Raw genomic sequence first — 25,850 nt, forward strand, 5'->3', positions numbered from 1 at the left:
CAGAGGGATGGGATATAGCTGTGACCTCTAGCGCTTGGCCGGCCTTCCCCTCAGTACCTGCTAGTCTTGGATTTCAGTGGGCATCTATTGGGCACTGGTGTTATCAAAGCCAGCTTCTGCCAAGATGTATGAGTTTCCGAAATAATCCAGGTTTTATCCGTGAACGTTGTAGCTCCTGATGCGGACCCTTCAGGCTGGCCAAATGGACCTCCAGAGTCAGCACTCAAAACCATCCTGACTACTGCGCAGAGCTCCAAATAATCACTCACTAATGGCCTTTCTATCTGTGAAATCCTCTAAAAGTAGGCCTATGTACTTTAGCTTTGTGATGACGACTAGAGACAACTTATTGAATCAGTGCTATGTACAGTATTACATTTCACTGGCTACAGTATGAGTACAACACTTTATGTATAATCTCCTTTTAGTACTTGAGATGTTTTTTGGTGTCTGTGCACTGAGAGGGATTTGGATTCCAGATCTGAGCACGCACACACACACAGAATGCAATGAACATATTGGCTAGCTCTCTACCCCATTACATCTCAGAATGTGCTTGCCTCTGGCTGTACTGTCCCTCTTTGAAAATAAAATAACAGTGTTGTGGGCCAAGGCAGGCAGGCATTAGGCTTTCTGAGCTCTTCGTTTTCACAAACAGAAATATCTCTGCCCAACTCACAAAGCCAACTTGACAGGCTACCAGAAAACTGCCAGTTGGTTAAAATAAAACAATTGTGGCGGCTAAAACACTGGTGCCCGCTTTGCAAACAGAACGTGGGCTAGGCGGATACCAGGCAAACAAAAGGCTCAGCGGGCAGAAGAGTGGCATGGCAAGGGGGTGGAGGAGGGATGGGAGGTGGATTTAGTGGGATTGGGATGGGCAACGTGGATGTGGTGGCAGCCACCCAAAGCCCAACTAGCTTAAGACCTGTCTGTAGACAGGAGTTAGGGGAATGTGTTCTCTGTCAGCTCGCTGTTCTCAGCCCGCTTGTCTCTGGGTTTGGCACGGCTCAGTGTGGTTCAGCCAGGGTTTGGCACAGGGCTAGGGGTCAACGGTTAATTGCTCCCCACGCTGGCCAAGCTGGAGAGAGACAACCTCTGACAGGGAGAATTAGAGGACTGGAAAAAGAGGTACAGAAAGGGACAGAGGGTCAGAGAGAGAGATAGAGGGGGAGAGAGAAATAAATAAAAGAGAGATAGAGAAAGATAGAACCATGGTCTGCAGCCAGGTGACTTAATGCTTTCCGGGTCACACTCTGCTCTGTATCTGTCCAGTGATATATCTAACAGAGACATGACCTATGAGAGCCTCCCTAGACAGGCTACGGTGGATCAATCATAGAATACAGCTCCACTCATCATTATGTCAACACATTGACAAAATAACAACAGTCCCCATTGGCAGCATATCCCAGTGACTGCCAGCTATTCATCAAGAGGGAATGATACCACCTTAAATGTTTCTTCATGGGTTTAGGTTTGTGTAGTAAAACGTGGTCTAAATTTGAATAAATCATCTCTGTTTTTTGTCAGTGCACGAGTCCTTTCAAGAGCCAGTACTCATACTGATAAAGGAAATATCTCTGGCTCATATTGGTGGCATGCAAGACACACGTTTCAAACTAGCGTCCTAATTTCTTTCCAAATTCCAATAAACCAAAAAGTTTATTTCTGTCATTCCAATGAACCAAAACCTTTTGAAAACAATATTGTCACCCATCTGGAATTTCGATGGGGCAAGGATTGACCAATATTGAGCAACTTTCTCAAATGCACTTCCTCTGTAAGTGTGTAGGGGAGTGATTATTCTTATTAATCAACATCGAAACACAAGGAATCAATTCTCAAGAGAAAACAACTAGTCATTCAAATGCAGATGGAACAAGCAATAATTTGTAATATTGACTTACCTGGCTACATAGAGGTTGAATTAAGTACATTTATCACAGACCTTAACTGATTCTATCACACCTGCTACTTGCAATACCTACATTACATTTCCCATCCATGGCCAGTTGTGCTGGAGGCACAGATACTACGGTATCTATCTGGCCTCCATTGTGAGAGTGTTGGAAGTGAGCAGAGTTTACCCTCTTGGTGCTTTATTATACTGAGAGAGAGCGAGAGAGAGAGAGAGAGGGAGAGAGAGAGAGTGAGAGAGAGTGAGAGAGAGAGAGAGAGAGAGCGGGAGAGAGAGAGAGAGAGTGAGAGAGAGAGTGAGAGAGAGAGAGAGAGAGAGCGAGAGTGAGAGAGAGTGAGAGAGAGAGAGAGAGAGAGAGAGAGAGAGAGCGGGAGAGAGAGAGAGAGAGTAAGAGAGAGAGTGAGAGAGAGAGAGAGAGAGAGAGAGAGAGAGAGAGAGAGAGAGAGAGAGAGAAGAGAGTGAGCGAGAGAGAGAGAGAGAGAGAGAGAGAGAGAGAGAGAGAGAGAGGGGTCTATGTAGCTGGCGGGCACTCATGAGAGGAACTACAAACTGCTGAGCATCCTGACCCCATTTAAACTACAAAACCCACCACAACCTGACCCCATTTAGCGAGCCACTTGTCATCCTGCCTCACTAAAGGCATTCACTTTAATAATACAGAATGCCTGCCTGTTCAGTTCATGCTAAAAAATAAACCCTGGCTTATAACTGCATGGTGAAGGTTTTTTAATGAGCAATCCCCATTGCTGTAGATGTTTGAGAGTTATCATCATTGCTTGACAAGTTTTCACTCTCTGAAGGAACATGCTACCTAGAGAAACATAAGCCTGGAGGACAGTAGGACTGAAGGCAGACACAGTACATATTTTAACTCCACATGGGGCAGCAGGTATCATCTGGCTGATTCAAGCTCATGATTGGTTGCCGATGTTATTAATCCACAGAATCAGTACAGAAACTAACACGATAGTTCAAAACTCAAACCGTAACTGAAGTGAAGGTGCAGCCCGGTTTGAACTTCACACGTTGCTCTGCTCTATGAGAGCCCGGATCAGATTGAGACTTTATGAAAACTAATGATGCAAGAAAGGAGCTGAGCCTCTCCAAAATATCCCAATTCATTAAGCCCTCCCAGATGTATCAGCTTGAAACAGGGGGCAGGGGAAGGGGAGAGAGATAAGGGAGGGAGTCTGGTGATTATAAAGATGTCAACCATTAATAGAAGGAGCTGAGGAGGGAGCCTTATGGCTGTCGAGTGTGTGTGTTTGTGACCACTGCTGCTGATCCAAACATATTCAGGCTAAATATATGGAAGCTTTTAGAGAATGAAGAGAATGAGCCAGGGCCACATTGCTCACTAGTGCTCGTCAGGCTAATGGTCCTGGTGGAATCTGGGATACATTCCTCGCTCGGAGACACCACATAAAGCAATCAGGAGCTGAGCAGATGTTCTGCATGGGTTTTAACAGAGTATTCTCTCTCTCTCTCTCTCTCTCTCTCTCTCTCTCTCTCTCTCTCTCTCTCTCTCTCTCTCTCTCTCTCTCTCTCTCTCTCTCTCTCTCTCTCTCTCTCTCTCTCTTTTGGCAACAAAACATTTACAACAAAAACATATTGACATAGTAAAATAAATAAAAGTGTGATTTGTTTTTTAAATATATATATAAAGGATATTCCATGCTAAAACCCTCATATTAAACACCAATGGTATTCACTAAGTTTATGTTTTATATTCAGGATAGTCTCGCGTTGCCATACCTCCAAAATCAAGTCGTTGTCACGCCTCCCTTGGACGTCTGGAGAATTTTGTATTGCATAAATGGTTTGAATGGTCCACTGGCTCCCAGTGGCAAGATTTCGATTGGACGTTACATTTCAAGAACCAACGCCCCACATGCCTGTAGAAGGGGTGCTGTGTGTTATGTGAGTCACTGTTTCCCATGTGGGTAGTTGTTGCCTATGCTAGTTTCAAGCGCTAGTTTTCAATTTATTAAGTACGGCCGACAGTCTGCAATTAATATTTATTGACATTTTAAGTGGATTACGCTGGTGAAGTCAAACGTCACAACACGTTCTAAACCGCTCTAGTGACAAGCACACTTTTTTTTCCTTGTCTCCATTCATCCACATGGCTGCTGGCTGTGCTTTACTACCACCAAAGATATCGTGAAGATTGCCCATTATTTGGCTTTTGTAAGGACCCCAAAAATGGAGGCAGTGGGAGAACCTATTTAAGTAAGTAAATACATTTTCTAAATGTTAAAAGACAATGTATTATTAGCTAGTTAGCGAGCTGGCTACAGTAGGCCACTTTGTAGGCTAACTCAACTGAGCTGCTAGCTAGCTAGCTAACTTCATAAACTGTTTAGCTAAGTTAATTAAATGTCATCAGCTAGCTAACTTCCTATTAGCTAGCTATCGTGACGTAATCATTGAAAATGCATTTGTAGATAACAGCCATGGTAGAGGGTAAAATTGCAGCTCCAGCTGTCAGTAAAGGGAGAGTGTAGGTTACTGGATAGGGCAGGTAATTTTGTGGGAGGACATCATGAAAATATTCTCCAGTTCCAGTTCCTAGAGGGTGATGGGTTCTGACTTATAAACTCGAAATATCCTTAATCATGTCACAGAGGGAGAGAGGGGAATCCAGACCGTTTACATTCTGTCAGAACATGTTATTGTTAGACATCAGGTATCCTATGGAAAGGAGGAGGGCCACAGTCTGGTACAAGTCAACAGGACAGCCGTGAGTTGGGGAGAAGTGAGGAATTTGGGCCGAGGTCAGGTCAGATAAAGTGAGGAAGAACAGTCATCACTAAAGTCCTGTCTTACAACAGAGATGTATTGGCTGTCCAGATGTGTAAGGAGGAGACTCAGCATATGAGGTAGGTTTAAATACTAGTGCTTGTATGAATATGTCTTTGTCTTATGCAGCTGTGTGACCCAGTGGGTGAATAAACTTGGTTTGAACTTCACTAGTCGTCCGCAAGTTTTTACTCTGTTTATTTAGAATCTAACAAGGGTTAAATTTTCAGGACAGAGAGATAATAGCAACATGCTATTCAGTGCTGTCTAATTTGAGTATAATGAAGCCTGTTTCTTTGTGATGTTTTCTGTCCTCAGATATGTAAAGCTGTGAATGCCTGGTTGCAGATGAAGAGAGAAGTCCAAATGAATGTCCCAAGAGACTAAGGGTATATCCTATATTTCATGGGTTATATGTGTTTCGGTCTACCTATGTCAGCAAATGTTGTGTAAAGAAAAAATACAGTTAAACATCACACACAATGTATAAACCTATTACAATTGTAGCAGGCCAACCCTGTTGGAGGTCTGCTGGGTGTGCAGGGTTCTGTTTCAACCCAGCAATAACACACCTGATTCAACTTATCACATTCTAATGAGTTGATGATCAAATGTGTGATTGCTGGACTGGAAAAGAAGTCTGCTCACGCCGTAGATCAGGGATCAGTGAAGCAAGGTTGGCCACTGCTGGTATGTATTTGTTTTTGTTCACCTGCAATAATGCTTTAGTAATAACAGCATTATTTTTACTACTCAATGATCTATTGTTATTTAGACTATGATGTCTAATCTTTATATACAAGTTATCTTATTTGTACATTTTGAAGAGATTAAGTGTTGATTCTTTGAAGTGAAGTGTTTAAACTTGTTTTAATTGTTAAACTATTATTCAAAATAAACTAGTGTCAATGTTGATGAATCACATATCACAAACCTGCAATAAAGAGGGGAAGTGGTTATGTCTCTAATGTGTCTGTGTTTCTGTGTTGTATTCACAAATTAACATTTCCTTTTTATCTAGTTATAAGAGCTCCAATCGGTTGTATTTGATTGTCACTCTCTCTCAGTATATCAGCTACAGTGGGGAAAAAAAGTATTTAGTCAGCCACCAATTGTGCAAGTTCTCACACTTAAAAAGATGAGAGAGGCCTGTAATTTTCATCATAGGTACACGTCAACTATGACAGACAAATTGAGAAAAAAATATCCAGAAAATCACATTGTAGGATTTGTAATGAATTTATTTGCAAATTATGCTGGAAAATAAGTATTTGGTCACCTACAAACAAGCAAGATTTCTGGCTCTCACAGACCTGTAACTTCTTCTTTAAGAGGCTCCTCTGTCCTCCACTCGTTACCTGTATTAATGGCACCTGTTTGAACTTGTTATCAGTATAAAAGACACCTGTCCACAACCTCAAACAGTCACACTTCAAACTCCACTATGGCCAAGACCAAAGAGCTGTCAAGGACACCAGAAACAAAATTGTAGACCTGCACCAGGCTGGGAAGACTGAATCTGCAATAGGTAAGCAGCTTGGTTTGAAGAAATCAACTGTGGGAGCAATTATTAGGAAATGGAAGACATACAAGACCACAGATAATCTCCCTCGATCTGGGGCTCCACGCAAGATCTCATCCCGTGGGGTCAAAATGATCACAAGAACGGTGAGCAAAAATCCCAGAACCACACGGGGGGACCTAGTGAATGACCTGCAGAGAGCTGGGACCAAAGTAACAAAGCCTACCATCAGTATCACACTACGCCGCCAGGGACTCAAATCCTGCAGTGCAAGACGTGTCCCCTTGCTTAAGCCAGTACATGTCCAGGCCCGTCTGAAGTTTGCTAGAGTGCATTTGGATGATCCAGAAGAGGATTGGGAGAATGTCAGATGAAACCAAAATAGAACTTTTTGGTAAAAACTCAACTCGTCGTGTTTGGAGGACAAAGAATGCTGAGTTGCATCCAAAGAACACCATAACTACTGTGAAGCATGGGGGTGGAAACATCATGCTTTGGGGCTGTTTTTCTGCAAAGGGACCAGGACGACTGATTCGTGTAAAGGAAAGAATGAATGGGGCCATGTATCGTGAGATTTTGAGTGAAAACCTCCTTCCATCAGCAAGGGCATTGAAGATGAAACGTGGCTGGGTCTTTCAGCATGACAATGATCCCAAACACACCGCCCGGGCAACAAAGGAGTGGCTTCGTAAGAAGCATTTCAAGGTCCTGGAGTGGCCTAGCCAGTCTCCAGATCTCAACCCCATAGAAAATCTTTGGAGGGAGTTGAAAGTCTGTGTTGCCCAGCGACAGCCCCAAAACATCACTGCTCTAGAGGAGATCTGCATGGGCCAAAATACCAACAACAGTGTGTGAAAACCTTGTGAAGACTTACAGAAAACGTTTGACCTGTGTCATTGCCAACAAAGGGTATATAACAAAGTATTGAGAAACTTTTGTTATCGACCAAATACTTATTTTCCACCATAATTTGCAAATAAATTCATAAAAAATCCTACAATGTGATTTTATGGATTTTTTTTTCTCATTTTGTCTGTCATAGTTGACGTGTACCTATGATCAAAATTACAGGCCTCTCTCATCTTTTTAAGTGGGAGAACTTGCACAATTGGTGGCTGACTAAATACTTTTTTTCTCCACTGTATGTGAATACATTTAGCAGCTTATCATATGGCATGCATCGCCAATGCAGCCATATGCCTACAGTATAATGGCATTACTGACATTATGGGCATCTGTTATCTGAAGCAGAGAATAGCTAAACTCACACATTGTTTACATGTTGAGCTATATGTTCTCAATTTAAAATGAAACCAGTAGACAGTGAACAGTATATGAGGCAAACCTCTATGTATCACTGACCCTGGATAAGCTAGCGACTGGGATAACACAGCTAATCCTTTAGGTCAATAATATACTGTTTTTATTAACATTTTGTTTGCTTTATAATCGTGACACAAATTGAACAAGCAAGTAGCTGGCTAGTTAGTTATACCTAGGTAGCTTTTAAGGTTAGCTGACTTTTCTCAAAACGAACCTCATTGTGGCTTGCTACTTCTTGTCCCTTATGCTAACTTTTACAGCCAAATAGCCCTTCAGAAACATAAATACAAAAAATATTGATATGGCCAGCATTGTAGATCATTTCTCCCCTCTTGCTTCAGCTTTAGTGCATCTCTGCAAATGTTCTAAAATGTTTTATCCCCAGTGCTTGTTTTGTTAAAATGTTTAGTCATCACGCACTGTTGCTCCTACAGCACTAATCTGGTGAGCACCTTTGAAGCTCCGCCCAAGCAAGGAATTTGATTGGTTTGACATATTACATTTTAGTCATTTAGCAGACGCTCTTATCCAGAGCGACTTACAGGAGCAATTAGGGTTAAGTGCCTTGCTCAAGGGTACAATGACAGATTTTTCACCTAGTCGGCTCGGGGATTAGAACCAGCGACCTTTCCGTTACAACGCTCTTAACCACTAAGCTACCTGAGGCAGTACTGATTTACACCGGGTCCTGACCCCTCTTTAGCTGATTTTTGCCATGGAACTTCCCCAGGCTTCCCATTTTAGAGAAGCCTGGTTCACGACAAGGTTATATTCAAGATAATGTTTTACAGTTTTGTCATTCTATTTTTTTATTTTAAAATCTTATTTGATTATTTTATATATTTTACATGTGATTAGGCCACTGAGAGGGCCATAGATAATTACAGACACCTGTGATAATCTGAAGTACCCAAAAGGGCCACTAGATGTCTTGTGATAAATTACATAAAATCCTTGAATGTTACCAGATTTCTAGTAGTTTACAGGTAAACTTTGAACGTTTCCAGTAACATACCCTCCCTTTGCAACCCTACTTCTGAGTCTACACACACTCACCTAATATACTTCCAAAAATAAACCTCTCCCACTCACCCGCTGTCTCAATCTGACCTGCTCTCTCCCACTCCCTTACTCTCACCTGTATGTCTTCCAGTCCAAATTTTCTGATCCTGACACAGGTGGTAGCTAGTCTATTTAATTGAGGCTCCAATTTATTTAGTCTCACAGTTATAATTATGTGGGCTAATTGATGTACACACTCTCCTGTACTTTTGTTTCACAGAGAGTAAAGCTTTCAGAGTCTATTATGACATTAAAAACCCCTAGAGTCGATTGAAGGCTTCCGCATCTGAGGTGGAAAGTGGCAGAGCTACAGCGCTGTTTGGCAGACGAGGAGACATCCCGAAAATCTGTCTTCTCGCGAAAACGTCTGTATCGTCCAAACTGTGTGGGCTACAAACTAATATGGCCCCACTATGGTATTCTCTGTTTTGTTCTATGACCGCCACAAGAGTCCCGGGGCTCGTCTGAAGGTAACCTGGTACCGGTTAAAAAAACTATTGGAAATATTGAAGTAGTTTTGTGCCCCTCAAAAAAGAGAGTTAAGTATATGTCAAATATATATATAAAATTACTGAGCTTTCTTAAATCTCCTAGATACAGTATAGGACAGACACTTCAAAACATTATTCCTTATGATACATTTTGTAACTGTCTTTTTTGCCATTCATGAATGTGTTTTAATGGGCTATAGTAGTAAAGGCCAATTTTTATGTATATTCCAAATTCCAAATCAAACAGCTAAATTATCCATCTTAAAACAATTCCATATGTCAGCTTAGTAGAACGAACGGCTCTGTTTGAACGGTTCATTTAGTTGAACGGAACCGAATCGGTGAGAGCCATTCATTTGGCTCCCTAATTTGCATACTGGTAGACTACTTATGCTTTTTGTTGATTATCTGCAGATATATTATGAAAATATTAAATTAAGATGTTGAATCCTCACTGCAGGAACATTAGGTAGTGGATAGAGAGCCTCATTCTGGTCCAAAATATGACAAAATAAAACAGATTGAAGGTTTAAAAGCTAATGTCATAATACTTACGCTATATGGTATTTTGAAGGTTACTGATATAGAACTACTGATTTGATTAGTGTCAACAATGGAGTAGTCAACTGCTGCTTTCTGTCTAGCAAAGCCCATGTTTAACACCTGCTTCATTCTTCAATCGTATCTGTAGGTCTATTCATGGACGCCTAACTTTGTATAAAAGTGGGGGTGCACAATCTGGCGGGGGTCTTGGGTCCTCCCCCTGAAAACTATTACATTTTAAAAACCATTTTCCTGCAATTCTATATTGTTTCTCAACAGGGAATCCATGTTTACTTGACAGAACACAACCTTTTTCTTAGGTTTTTGCCACAATAAACTAAATTGAAAGAGTAGATTTAGTTTCTGCCACAATAAATTATATTGAAAAGGTAGACTAGACTTGTTTTTCTGACTAGATTACAAATCTAACGCCTTCACTCAAAGTCCCACCCACAGTGAAAGATTGACAGGTCTGAATCCCTACCAACTCTGTGACTCACAAACATCCTGCCCTCTTCCCTTACAATCCCACCCACAGTGATTGATTGACAGGCCAAACTATTAAAGGGATAGTTGACCCAAATCACAAAATTACATGTTGCTTTCCTTACCCTAAGTGTCCACAGCAGCAGAGCCAATAACATACATCATTTGAAGAACAGACATCGTGGCAATTCATATCTTGCAGTAAAACCTTAAATATGGGCCTAGACAATATCCAAAACAACTAACACACTGAATTCATACATTTTCAGTCATTTTAATTGTAGTCATGTCTTTCTACTTAATACCACAACTAATTTTACCAATCTGGGAGGTAAAGTCGTTAAAGTATTCAATAATTTAGCTGTGTATTTTGGTTGGAATTAAAACATCAGAATGTACCAGGGGACACCAAAATAGAGCTAGTTCTGCATTTTTATCTGCAGAAAGGAACTCCCTGGCTAGCTACTTTTTCTGTTTGGCTGGCTACTCCATGTACTTACGAAAAACACTGCGCGCGCGCACACACACACACACACACACACACACACAACCTAATCTCTTTCATGGCAGGAAGAGTAAAAGCTTGAGTCTACACTCCCTTAATAAAGATAATGCTTAAAAAATAAACTTACTCTCCCACTCACCTGCTCTCTCAAACTGACCTGCTGTCTCAAACTGACCTGCTTTCTCCCACTCACTTTCTCTCACCTGTATGTCTTCCAGTTAAAATATCCTGATCCTCTCCCACACACAGGTGGTAGCTAGTCTCTTTAATTGAGGCTCCAATTCCGTTATAATTATGCAGGCTGATTGATACTCTAGCATGATGAACAGCTGGAGAGAATAGGGCCACATTAGTAGGATCTGTGACTTACTAAAATGCCCAGACCAATCATACTCCTAGAAATCTTATCCTGAGTAGAAGACCATCTCTATCTCCTCCAACTCATGTTGTACCATCCCTCATTGGTCCAGCCTGTGGCATCTGCAGCTGTCTGCTCTGTAGTTTCACATAATTCTGCATTCTGTGGGCGTCTGTAAGCTACTGTGCAGTAATGAAACGCACCCATACTGTTAGAGGAAATGGAAGATTTCACAATGCGTTCGAGAAACATCGGAGTCCCTTCGCCACGTTTCCACCGCTCATTGGTGGAGGGAGAGTATTCTCATCACACTGTCATTAGTGCCACACTGAGCCTTTGTAATGGCTGACCGCACACACAAATCACATCAGTGTATGTGTGTATGGTGGTGTGTGAGGAGGGGGCAGCAATGTCTTCAGTTACGAACACTACATAATACAAAGTTTCCAGATAATCAGATTTGCAATTGGATAATGAAATGTAAAGACACATATTATGTGGGGACCAAAGAGGTCATGTGAAGAAAATGTTCTCATTCGGTACATTAAGAACACAAGCAGGAACATATCATGTGGAGAGACACACACACACACACACACACACACACACACACACACACACACACACACACACACACACACACACACACCGTTACAGATGTATTCTGGTTCTGTGGTCTGAATAGGTGCACCTATTCAACAAACCTCCTCACACATTGCCCTTTCCCACCTTCACCCGTCCATTAAAATGCAATAATTCTTAATGGAGCAACAATGGTGACCCTTGGAATATTTTTAACAGATCATTTAAATGTGATTAAGTGGCCCTGTGTCATGTCTGACTCAATATGGTGGAGCAGGGGTGCTGAGAGAGTGTGGGCGAGGGCTCTGTTTGAGGAGGCTCTTACATGCAATCATATTTTCATTACCAGCGGGTCACTTGGGAGAGATTGTAACGAGTGCGCTAGGCAGAAGCGTACGGCTGGCTCGCTGTAAAACATGCAGGCTGTGTGGGATGGACAATTTGAATCCAGCCAAGCTTGGTTATCATACAGTGGCTTGCGAAAGTATTCACCCCCCTTGGCATTTTTCCTATTTTGTTTCCTTACAACCTGGAATTAAAATAGATTTTTTTGGGGTTTGTATCATTTGATTTACCCAACAACACTTTGAAGATGCAAAATATTTTATTTTTATTGTGAAACAAACAAGAAATAAGACAAAAAAACAGAAAACTTGAGCGTGCATAACTATTCACCCCCCAAATTCAATACTTTGTAGAGCCACCTTTTGCAGCAATTAGAGCTGCAAGTCTCTTTGGGTATGTCTCTATAAGCTTGGCACATCTAGCCACTGGGATTTTTGCCCATTCTTCAAGGCAAAACTGCTCCAGCTCCTTCAAGTTGGATGGGTTCCGCTGGCGTACAGCAATCTTTAAGTCATACCACAGATTCTCAATTGGATTGAGGTCTGGGATTTGACTAGACAATTCCAAGAAATGTAAATGTTTCCCCTTAAACCGCTCTAGTGTTGCTTTAGCAGTATGCTTAGGGTCATTGTCCTGCTGGAAGGTGAACCTCCGTCCCAGTCTGAAATCTCTGGACAACTGAAACAGGTTTCCCTCAAGAACTTCCCTGTATTTAGCGCCATCCATCATTCCTTCAATTCTGACCAGTTTCCCAGTCCCTGCCGATGAAAAACATCCCCACAGCATGATGCTGCCACCACCATGCTTCACTGTGGGGATGGTGTTCTCGGGGTGATGAGAGTTGTTGGGTTTGCGCCAGACATAGCATTTTCCTTGATGGCAAAGAAGCTCAATTTTAGTCCCATATGACCAGAGTACCGTCTTCCATATGTTTGAGGAGTCTCCCACATGCCTTTTGGCGAACACCAAACGTGTTTGCTTATTTTTTCCTTTAGGCAATGGCTTTTTTCTGCCCACTCTTCCGTAAAGCCCAGCTCTGTGGAGTGTACGGCTTTAACTGGTCCTATGGACAGATACTCCAATCTCCGCTGTGGAGCTTTGCAGCTCCTTCAGGGTTATCTTTGGCCCATTCTGTGTATGTAATGCACGATGTATGACTGATGAGTGTTTCCTATTGGTTCATACAGAGAGATGACCAATCGATATGGGTTTCACTTTTGTATGCAGACTGGAAACTTGTTGTTCAGTTCCCAGGAGAGAGGCATCGTCGGTAAAGAACACACGGCGTATATCAAAAGGAACCCTACGTGGAGAGACAGGGTTAGACAGATGACAGATGGCACAGTACATCTCGGTCCCGGCAGTAAAAGGAAGACATCATACACAGCATTGTGCTGACTTGAGGAGGGAGAGATGGGTTGCGTTTTTGTGTATTTACGAATCTGTGTGCGTGTGTGTGTGCGTGTGTGTGCGTGTGCATGCATGCATGTGTGAATGCACATGCGTTGAGTTGTGTGTGTATACAGTATGTGAATGTGTGTACTCAAAGCCTGCTTGGTTGCCAAATGAAACTTTGTATGAACATTGAGATCAGTGCACCCCTTGGCTCGTGTTGAGCTTGCCTATGAATATCAATTTCTGCGTTCTATGAATATCAATTTATAACTGCCTTCATCGCTACATTGCTAGCCCCGACACCCCACCTGACACAAAAGCAAAGCGCCTTTTTGTTTGTGTCAGCATTTATACCAAGGAGTGCTTTCTTGCTCCGCTGCTCAAAAACAGAGCAGCTCCTTCATCCCAGAGGCTAACTTTCCCTCAAGGACAAGGAGAGACTTTGTGTGTGTTCACTGAGACATATTACAAGGGAACACAGTGAATTCAGGCAACAGCAAAGCAGCCCGGGGCAATGGAGTCGTCAACTCCTAGTTAACACAGCATATACAGTGCCTTGCAAAAGTATTCATCCTCTTTGGCGTTATTCCTATTTTGTTGCATTAAAACCTGTAATTCAAATTGATTTTTATTTGGATTTCATGTAATGGACATACACAAAATTGTCGAAATTGGTGAAGTGAAATGAAAAAAATAACTTGTTTCAGAAAATTATAAAAAATTAATAACGGAAAAGTGGTGCATGCATATGTATTCACCCACTTTGCTACGAAGCCCCTAAATAAGATATGGTGCAACCAATTACCTTCAGAAGTCACATAATTAATGTCACATGATCTGTCACATGATCTCAGTATATACACACCTGTTCTGAAAGGCCCCAGAGTCTGCAACACCACTAAGCAAGGGGCACCACCAAGCAAGCGGCACCATGAAGACCAAGGAGCTCTCCAAACAGGTCAGGGACAAAGTTGTGGAGAAGTACAGATCAGGGGTGGGTTATAAAAAAATATCAGAAACTTTGAACATCCCACGGAGCACCATTAAATACATCATAAAAAAATGGAAAGAATATGGCACAACAACAAACCTGCCAAGAGAGGGCCGCCCACCAAAACTTACGGACCAGGCAAGGAGGGCATTAATCAGAAAGGCAACAAAGAGACCAAAGATAACCCTGAAGGAGCTGCAAAGCTCCACAGCGGAGATTGGACTTTCTGTCCATAGGACCACTTTAAGCCGTACACTCCACAGAGCTGGGCTTTATGGAAGAGTGGGCAGAAAAAAGCCATTGCTTAAAGAAAAAAATAAGCAAACACGTTCGGTGTTCGGCAAAAGGCATGTGGGAGACTCCCCAAACATATGGAAGAAGGTACTCTGGTCAGATGAGACTAAAATTGAGCTTTTTGGCCATCAAGGAAAACGCTATGTCTGGCGCAAACCCAACACCTCTCATCACCCCGAGAACACCATCCCCACAGTGAAGCATGGTGGAGGCAGCATCATGCTGTGGGGATGTTTTTCATCGGCAGGGACTGGGAAACTGGTCAGAATTGAAGGAATGCTGGATGGCGCTAAATACAGGGAAATTCTTGAGGGAAACCTGTTTGTTTCACAATAAAAAATATTTTGCATCTTCAAAGTGGTAGGCATGTTGTGTAAATCAAATGATACAAGCCCCCAAAAAATCAATTTTAATTTCAGGTTGTAAGGCAACAAAATAGGAAAAATGCCAAGGGGGGTGAATACTTTCGCAAGCCACTGCACTGTATGGAGCTCACCAGCTAGTGCCCTGTACGCCCTCTGAGATAACGAGAGTTTGTGTGTGACTACATGCTCATCTCCTCCACAGCACACAAACACACACACACTAATGACACACACACACACACACACACACACACACACACTCTTTCAGCCATGTTCTTCCAACCTGTTTTACAAGGCAGTTGGTAATCATAGTTGGTAATCACCATGCTGCTATGTTTTGAACCAGCCAATCTGACTCTTCATCTATCCACTAGTGCAGTGGTGTTCAAACTTGAGGGGATCTCATTTTTTCTGCAAGAATTTCTGGGGACCTCATTTTTTTTTTTACGAATTTCTCGCGACCCCACCCCATATATGAAGGCACAACCTTACAAATAGAATAAAAAAAATTGGTAAATGTAGATTTGTACATCAACAAATAACCTTCAATTCATTACATTTTCATCTCGGACAGTCAGTATTACAAAACGGATTTGAAAAACAAAACTGATTTGAGCATTCAAATTAAATCAATTCACATTTTATTTCTCACAAGCGCCGAATGCAACAGGTGTAGACTTTACTGTGAAATGCTTACTTACAAACCCTTTACCAACAATGCAGATTTAAAAAGTAAGAAAAGTGTTGGTCCCATGTCTCATGAGCTGAAATAAAAGATCCCAGAAATTTTCCATATGCACAAAACGTATTTCTCTCATATTTTGTGCACAAATTTGTTACCATCCCTGTTAGTGAGCATTTCTCTTTTGCCAAGATAATCCATCTACCTGACAGCTGTGGCATATCAAGAAGCTGATTAAACAGCATGATCATTACATAGGTGCACCTTGTGCTCTGAACAATAAACGGCCGCTCTAAAATGTGTAGTTTTGTCACATAACACAATGCCACAGATATCTCAAGTTTTGAGGGAGCATGCAATTGGCAGGCTGACTGCAGGAATGTCCACGCTGTTGCGAGGGAATTTTATGTCAATTTCTCTACCATAAGCCACCTCCAACGTCGTTTTAGAGAATGTGGCAGTATGTCCAACCAACCTCACAACCGCAGACCACGTGTAACCAAGCCAGCCCAGAACCTCCACATCCGGCTTCTTCACCTGCGGGATCGTCTGAGACCATCCACCCGGACAGCTGATGAAACTGAGGAGTATGTCTGTCTGTAATAAACCCATTTTGTGGGGAAAAACTCATTCTGATTGGCTGGACCTGTCTCCCCAGTGGGTGGGCCTGGCTCCCAAGTGGGTGGGCCTATGGCTGTATCCCTGCACAGGCATGTGAAATCCATAGATTAGGGCCTAATGAATTCATTTCAATTGACTGATTTCCTTATATGAACTGTAACTCAGTAAAATCATTGAAATTGTTGCATGTTGCGTTTTGTTCAGTGTAGTAAGACAATAAAATAACCATAATGTTGCTATATACAAGTCAATGTGCAGGAGTACGAGGTAGTTGTGGTAATTTTGGTAATTTAGGGGTAAAAGTGACTAGGCAATCAGGATAGATAATTAACACAGTAGCAGCAGTGTATGTGAAGAGCGTGAAAGAATGTGAACATTTGTCTATGTGTGAGTGTGTGTGTGTGTGTGTGTCGTCAATATGCATGTGTATATGTGTTTTGTGTGTGTGAGTGAATGTAGTGTGTGTGTGTGGTGTCCATATGCCTGTGAGTGTGTGAGCGTATGTAGTGTGTGTGTATATGTGTGTGTTGCAGTGTCAGTGTAGTATGTGTGATTGTGTGCATAGAGCCAGTGCAAGAGAGTCAGTGTAAATAGTCCAGGTAGCCATTTGATTAACTGTTCAGCAGTATTATGGCTGTTCAGGAGCCTTTTGGTCCCAGACTTGGCGCTCCGGTACCACTTGCCGTGTGGGAGCAGAGAGAACAGTCTATGACTTGGAGTCACTGGGGCCGAGCTTTGACAATTTTTAGGCCTTTCCTCTGACACCACCTCGTATAGAGGTCCTGGATGGCAGGGAGCTCGGCCCCAGTGATGTACTGGGCCGTACGCACTACCCTCTGTAGCGCCTTGCAATCGTATGCTAAGCAGTTGCCATACCAAGTAGTGATGCAACCAGTCATGATGCTCTCAATGGTGTATCTGTATAACATTTTGAGGATCTGAGGGCCCATGTAAAATCTTTTCAGCCTCCTGAGGGGGAAGAGGTGTTGTCGTACCCTCTTCACGACTGTGTTGGTGTGTTTGGACCATCGTAGGTCTTTAGAGATGTGGTCATGAGGAACATGAAGCTCTCGACCCGCTCCACTACAGCCCCGTCAATGTGAATGAGGGCATGTTTCCTGTAGTCCACGATCAGCTCCTTTGTCTTGCTGACGTTGAGGGAGAGGTTGTTGTCCTGGCATCACACTATCAGGTATCTGACCTCCTCCCTATAGGCTGTCTAATCGTCGTCGGTGATCAGTTCTTAATTATGTTGTTGGAGTCGTGCACGGCCACACAGTTGTGGGTGAACAGGGAGTACAGGAGGGGACTAAGCACGCACCCTGCGGGGCTCCAGTGTTGAGGGTCAGCATGGTGGATGTGTTGTTGCCTACCCTCACCACCTGGGGGCGGCCCGTCAGGAAGTCCAGGATCGAGTTGTAGAGGGAGGTGTTCAGTCCCAGGGTCCTTAGCTTAGTGATGAGCTTGGAGGGCACTATGGTGTTGAATGCTGCGCTGTAGTCAATGAACAGCATTCTCACATAGGTGTTCCTTTTGTCCAGGTGGGAAAGGTCAGTGTGGAGTGCAATCTATAGTGGGTCCAGGGTGTCTTGGATGATGGTGTTGATGTGAGCCATGACCAGCCTTTCAAAGCATTTCATGGCTACAGATGTGAGTGCTACAGGGCGATAGTCATTTAGACAGGTTACCTTGGCATTCTCGGGCACAAGGACTATGGTGGTCTGCTTTAAACATACAGTGAGGGAAAAAAGTATTTGATCCCCTGCTGATTTTGTACGTTTGCCCACTGACAAAGAAATGATCCGTCTATAATTTTAATGGTAGGTTTATTTGAACAGTGAGAGACAGAATAACAACAAAAAATTCCAGAAAAACTAATGTCAAAAATGTTATAAATAAGTATTTGACCCCCTCTCAATCAGAAAGATTTCTGGCTCCCAGGTGTCTTTTATACTGGTAACGAGCTGGGATTAGGAGCACACTCTTAAAGGGAGTGCTCCCAATCACAGTTTGTTACCTGTATAAAAGACACCTGTCCACAGAAGCAATCAATCAATCAGATTCCAAACTCTCAGCCATGGCCAAGACCAAAGAGCTCAAAAAGGATGTCAGGGACAAGATTGTAGACCTACACAAGGCTGGAATGGGCTACAAGACCATCGCCAAGCAGCTTGGTGAGAAGGTGACAACAGTTGGTGCGATTATTCGCAAATGGAAGAAACACAAAATAACTGTTAATCTCCCTCGGCCTGGGGCTCCATGCAAGATCTCACCTCGTGGAGTTGCAATGATCATGAGAACGGTGAGGAATCAGCCCAGAATTACACGGGAGGATCTTGTCAATGATCTCAAGGCAGCTGGGACCATAGTCACCAAGAAAACAATTGGTAACACACTACGCCATGAAGGACTGAAATCCTGCAGCGCCCGCAAGATCCCCCTGCTCAAGAAAGCACACATACAGGGCCGTCTGAAGTTTACCAATGAACATCTGAATGATTCAGAGGAGAACTGGGTGAAAGTGTTGTGGTCAGATGAGACCAAAATCGAGCTCTTTGGCGTCAACTCAACTCGCCGTGTTTGGAGGAGGAGGAATGCTGCCTATGACCCCAAGAACACCATCCCCACCGTCAAACATGGAGGTGGAAACATTATGCTTTGGGGGTGTTTTTCTGCTAAGGGGACATGACAACTTCACCGCATCAAAGGGACGATGGACGGGGCCAAATCTTGGGTGAGAACCTCCTTCCCTCAGCCAGGGCATTGAAAATGGGTCGTGGATGGGTATTCCATCATGACAATGACCCAAAACACACGGCCAAGGCAACAAAGGAGTGGCTCAAGAAGAAGCACATTAAGGTCCTGGAGTGGCCTAGCCAGTCTCCAGACCTTAATCCCATAGAAAATCTGTGGAGGGAGCTGAAGGTTAGAGTTGCCAAACGTCAGCCTCGAAACCTTAATGACTTGGAGAAGATCTGCAAAGAGGAGTGGAACAACATCCCTCCTGAGATGTGTGCAAACCTGGTGGCCAACTACAAGAAACGTCTGACCTCTGTGATTGCCAACAAGGGTTTTGTCACCAAGTACTAAGTCATGTTTTGCAGAGGGGTCAAATACTTATTTCCCTCATTAAAATGCAAATCAATTTATAACATTTTTGACATGCATTTTTCTGGATTTTTTTGTTGTTATTCTGTCTCTCAGTGGGTCACCATGGGATCTGGTGACAGCCAATCATGTTTACTTTTCCCAGCGATCTCAACTGAACACCACAGGCTACATAAATCGCATTGCTCTCTCCTATGCCATGTAGAGTACTGTGCAATATTCCATGTAAGATTTTCACACCTCCTTCGGGAGAAGGTAATGGTTTGATCCTGTTGCTTTCTACCTGGTTTAAATTTAGGTCTGTTCTGTGGGTGGGGGGGATTGGATCGTTTACCACCCCCCACTGGGAGAATATGCTACAGAGAGCTACCTAGAATAGCAATGTAAGCCTACTGTAATAGCTAACACAAGTGGGTGAATAGAACTATCAACCATTTTTATGTCATAAATTATCTTGTCACTCAACAGTACTGTAACTACTCTGCACTGTAGGGTTGACACCAACCTTGCTTTGCGTCCGTCTCTCCATAAATCCTCTATTTGCTCTAATCGTTTGGATAAGGTCCAGGAGGACTGATACAGATACTATAGCAGACAGTATTGAGGATAATACAGCCTTGTGGATAGGTGGCGGTGATGACGCACAGAGCCCAGCTCTCACAGTGTGCTCTCATTATGTGCTGTGACTCCAGGTCTTCAATATTACCCTACAATAATAAATACACTATGGGCCCATCTGCTACAAACTAGCACAGGCTATTTAAAGAATGACAGAGAGAGAGAGACAGCGAGAGAGAGACAGAGAGATAGAGAGAGATTTTGTACAGAAAGAAAAGAAGAGAGAGAGAGAGAGAGAGAGAGAGAGAGAGAGAGAGAGAGAGAGAGAGAGAGAGAGACAGAGAGACAGAGAGACAGAGAGACAGAGAGAGATATTGCTCAGAAAGAGGAGAAGGAGAGAGAGAGAGAGGGAGAGAGAGGGAGAGAGAGAGGGAGAGAGAGAGAGAGAGAGAGAGAGAGAGAGAGAGAGAGAGAGAGAGAGAGAGAGAGAGAGAGAGAGAGAGAGAGATTGTACAAAAAGAGGAGAAGGAGAGAGAGGGGAAAGGTTTGGAGAAGAGAGTGGGAAAAGGACTAGAAACAGAGGGAGTGGGAGAGACATTGAAATATGGTGTGAAACTGAAACAAGGGAAGATTTTTACTAATGGTAAAACTGCTAAACAATATTTTCATATTTAATATTTATTGAACAAGAGAGGTGCCAGAGCTCTCGTACCTACCAACATGAATGTATCTATTAACCTTGCATGAATGTGAATTTCCTAGGATTTGAGGTCATCACCTTTTGCAAGGGACACAGACCATTAAGCAGACCATTAAACAAAATTTGCATTGATACTTAGAGTACAGATGTTCGTCTCTCATTTAGGTAATCGCCTGTGGAAATCATTATGCAAAAAGTATTGAATGCTTCACCACACTTTGGAAAACATTCCATGTTCCAATTCCATGGCTTTATACTGTAAATACCAAGCAGACACTATCTACTGTGAATATCCAAAGGACGTAGATAACGCAACAGTGTCCACCATGCATTTCACAGCTGTGAAGTATAAAACCACATAAAGGGGCAGGTTGAGAGACTTACTGTATGTATTTAATTACAGTACTCTGTAGCTCAAGGATCAATCAGAATGCCTACTGAGATATGTAAACGCCATTACTTACTGTAGTGATATCACAGCCACCTGGATTATCCAGAGAGAAGAGCCACTGGCTGGCCCATATACATATAATTACTAGAATGGGAAAAGCCCCTCAAACCATGGCAAGTTGAACAATGACTTGGATGGTTAAAATTATTTTTATGGGCTTGCCATCCTTGCCATCCCTAAAAGACTAATAGATCCTCCACTGCAGTAGCAATAGCACTACCAACATGTTTATAATGGATTCTCAAGCTCTCAACCACATTTGAACAACATTGCATCCCCACTCAGAATACAATGCTCGTCAGGACTCCATGTGAAGACGCAGTGAAGCATAATTGGAGAGTGATCCGATCATCTTGGTCAGATAAAAAGTGACAAATGTAGGGGCCTTAACCCAACACCCTGCAACATCAGCAAGGGATGCAGATCTCTTGGTGTAACGGATAAGGTGTTGGCTTGTCAATCGCTGGACTCTCAAACGTGCTGCAATATCAATAGCAGGTGTACGTACATAAGGCCATGCCAAGTCTTACCTTCTGCCTGATCTCTTCCTCCATGGAGACAGGTGATCCCAGCTCGGCCACCTTCTTGATGCCCTCGCTGGCGTAGCCACCATACTCCCACAGCACATAGTTCTTAGAGTGGGACGCTCCGATGATGGCCGACCAGTGGTTAGCACGCCCTGGTGAGATTAAGAAACAAAACAACAACATAATTATCATAATCTCTTACTATCCAGGAGGCAGGTTGGCCAAACATTTGTTCCAGTAAAAGGTTTGCACTTATTCCCATTCCGCAAGGCATAATATATACAGTTGAAGTCGGACGTTTACATACACCTTAGCCATTTTATTTTAAGAATGTGAAATGTCAGTATAATAGTAGAGAGAATGATTTATTTCAGCTTTTATTTCGTTCATCACATTCCCAGTGGGTCAGAAGTTTATATACACTCAATTAGTATTTGGTAGCATTGCCTTTAAATTGTTTAACTTGGGTCAAACATTTCGGGTAGCCTTCTACAAGCTTCCCACAATAAGTTGGGTGAATTTAGGCCCATTCCTCCTGACAGAGCTGGTGTAACTGAGTCAGGTTTGTAGGCCTCCTTGCTCACACATGCTTTTTCAGTTCTGCCCACACATTTTCTATAGGATTGAGGTTAGGGCTTTGTGATGGCCACTCCAATACCTTGACTTTGTTGTCCTTAACCCATTTTGCCACAACTTTGGAAGTATGCTTGGGGTCATTGTCCATTTGGAAGACCCATTTGCGACCAAGCTTTAACTTCCTGACTGATGTCTTGAGATGTTGCTTCAATATATCCACATAATTTTCCTTCCTCATGATGCCATCTATTTTGTGAAGTGCACCAGTCCCTCCTGCAGCAAAGCACCCCCACAGCATGATGCTGCCACCCCCGTGCTTCACGGTTGGGATGGTGTTCTTCGGCTTGCAATCTTCCCCCTTTTTCCACCAAACATAACGATGGTTATTATGGCCAAACAGTTCTATTTTTGTTACATCAGACCAGAGGACATTTCTCAAAAAAGTACGATCTTTGTCCCCATGTGCAGTTGCAAACCGTAGTCTGGCTTTTTTATGGCGGTTTTGGAGCAGTGGCTTCTTCCTTGCTGAGCGGTATTTCAGGTATGTCGATGTCGATATAGGACTAATTTTACTGTGGATATAGATACTTTTGTACCTGTTTCCTCCAGCATCTTCACAAGGTCCTTTGCTGTTGTTCTGGGATTGATTTGTATGTTCATCTCTAGGAGACAGAACATGTCTCCTTCCTGAGCGGTATGGCGGCTGCATGGCCCATGGTGTTTATACTTGCGTACTATTGTTTGTACAGATGAACGTGGTACCTTCAGGCGTTTGGAAATTTCTCCCAAGGATGAACCAGACTTGTGGAGGTCTACAACATAAATTCTGAGGTCTTGGCTGATTTCTTTTGATTTTCCCATGATGTCAAGCAACAAGGCACTGAGATTGAAGGTAGGCCTTGAAATACATCCACAGGTGGTTGAAAAACAAGTTTTAATGACTCCAACCTAAGTGTATGTAAACTTCCGACTTCAACTGTATATAAGTAAAAGTTAATTGTATGTGTAAAAAAGTGAAAAAGTGTAATTAAGATGAATTTAAGGTTACGAAATGTTCTGTTTCTTATTCACATTGAAAATTACAGATAATGATTCATATGGAAGTACTCTACGTGACAGATCGTAACACAGTAATTATATTATTATATTACAGATTTTTTTTACATCAGTGGCTCAGTACCTAACTCTCAGTAAATCTCTGTAGACCTTTAGGCTCGATTGAAATGAACAGGTAGATCTTAACACGCTCCTACAGGTTACCACTACTAACGGGAGATTAAATGCACCTGTGGGCTAAACTAAGCTTCATTGCAATGAAAACCCACAAGGATAAACCATCAGATCAGTTGATCTCCCGTTACCGTGTCAAGTGATTATGATACCAGTCTAGATTCTCTACTCCTGCCCCCAATGAAATATCGACCTATCAGTAGCATCGGAAAACTGTAAGGCTAATGAATGTAAAAATAAATACTTATTTGAGTATAAGAATATTAGGGTAGACCATCAACGTAGGTTTTCTATTCATACAACATGTCAGTTAAACAGTAGACAGTAGATTTGCAGTGGTAAACGAGGAAATACTTTATTTCAGTTGTACAGAATTATTGTCAAATAGATAAATTGCCGTTAGTCTGCTCATAAACTAGGACTAAGTTGTTCTGATGATAATACCAACCAGTGGGCGAAATAGTCTTGAAAAATGTTGGCTGCAATCAAGACTAAAAGATAACCTTGACATCGACGTTAGGGAGCAGTAAATCACTGGCCAATGTTGGTTGCAATTGAGATCAGTTGTGCGGGTGACTTTAGCGTGTATTGATGGTTTAACGAGAGATAAAATGGCAATAATCTGGTGGCTTTCAATGATTGCAATTGGCCCATACAGTCTATTGCAATGTTCAGTGAGAAACAATAATGATGTGTACAAGGCTATAAACAAGCAGGAAAACTTATATCCGGAGCCTGCTTTTCTGGTTACCGGCGATTTTAATTCTGCGTCATTAAGACACGCAATCCCCAACTTCCATCAACGAGTCTCCTTCGCCACTAGGGGGCGATAAAGTCCTAGACCACTGTTCTACCCACAAGCAAGCATACAAGGCCCTGTCTCGTCCGCCATTCAGCAAATCAGATCATGACTCCATACACCTGCTTCCTGTTTACAAGCAGAAGCTCAAACAGGAAGTACCCATGACTCGCTCCATTGAGAAATGGTCACCAGAATCAGATACTATGCTACAGGACTGCTTTGCTAGCGCTGATTGGAATGTGTTTCGAGACTTCGCCGATAAAATCAACAAGCTAACCACCTCCGTCACCAGCTTCATTAGGAAATGCATCTGCGACGTTGTCCCCACAGTGAAGGTTCGCTGCTTCCCCAATCAAAAGCCCTGGATTAACACCAAGGTTGGTGCTAAACTAGAGGACAGGGCTACCGCAGACAGGGATATTGCAGAAAACCCTGAGGCTACAGCTGAGGACCGGAAAAAATATAAGAAATCCTGCTATGACCTCCACAGAGTAATCAAACGAGCAAAAGGACAATATAGGAATATAGTGGAATCATATTACACAGGCTCCGACTCTCAACGCATTTGGCAGGGGCTACAGTCCAGTGCGGATTACAAAGGAAGACCCAGCCGTGATCTGCCCAATGATGCCTCTCTACCAGACGAACTCCATGCATTTTATGCACGTTTTGTCAATAACAACATTGTGCCGGCTGTGAGTGCCGCCACCATCGCTCTCTTAGGCCGACGTTAGTAAGGTCTTTAATCAGCTCAACCCCCACAAGGCCGCGGGGCCTGATGGTATTCTATGGCGCGTTCTAAGAGTATGCGAAGAACAGCTGGCAGGCTGCTCTAGTAGCTGACCTCAGACATGTCTGGGATACCATCATTCCTGTTCCCAAGAACTCTAAGGCTTCATGCCACAATGACTACCACCCTGCAGCACTAACATCTGTAATCATGACGTGCTTTGAGAGACTGGTTATGGCACAAATCGACTCCATCATCCCAGACACCCTAGACCCAGCTTCAAATGCCTCAGTGTCCAAATCACTAAGGACTTAAAATGGTCCACACACACCTCAGGAGGTTGAAAATGTTTGGCATGGGCCCTCAACTCCTCAAAAAGTTATACAGCTGTACCATTGAGAGCATCTTGACTGGCTCCATCACTGCTAGGTATGGCAATAGCACCGCCCGCGAGCGCATGGCACTACTGATGGTGATGCGGACAGCCCAGTACATCATCGGGGCCGAGCTCCCTGCCATCCAGGACCTCTATATCAGGCAGTGTGAAAGGAAGGCCTGGAAATGGTTAAAGACTCCTGTCAGTCAAGCCATAAACTGTTCTCTCTGCTTCCGTACGGCAAGCGGTACCGGTGCATCAAGTCTGACACCAACAGGCTCCTGAACAGCTTCTATCCCCAAGCCATAAGACTGCTAAATAGCTAGCTAAATAGCTAACGAAATGGCTACACTGACTATCTGAGTTGACCCTTGTGTTTTATTTTATTTTTCCACTGTCTCTATGCACACTCACAGCGCCCTCCCTACACACTCACGCGCACTGACACTCCAACACACACACAAACACTCACTTTATAATTTGCTCACACACACATAATATGCA

At 43.0% G+C, this 25,850-nt stretch overlaps 1 protein-coding gene across 1 annotated transcript in view; it reads right to left on the minus strand.

Moving 5' to 3' along the window:
- The window catches only part of LOC311128572 (spondin-1-like), a gene marked incomplete at its 3' end in the record, with an annotated part of 120,275 nt that overhangs the window by 67,797 nt on the left and 26,628 nt on the right, over positions 1-25,850 (minus strand). Inside the window, exon 6 of the mRNA XM_084160758.1 lies at positions 21,636-21,784. Coding sequence (XP_084016884.1) covers positions 21,636-21,784 — 149 coding nt within the window. The remainder of the gene's footprint in view (positions 1-21,635; positions 21,785-25,850) is intronic.

The sequence above is a fragment of the Coregonus lavaretus genome (genome assembly GCF_964263955.1).
Source record: "Coregonus lavaretus genome assembly, chromosome: 4".
NCBI classification, from domain to species: domain Eukaryota; kingdom Metazoa; phylum Chordata; class Actinopteri; order Salmoniformes; family Salmonidae; genus Coregonus; species Coregonus lavaretus.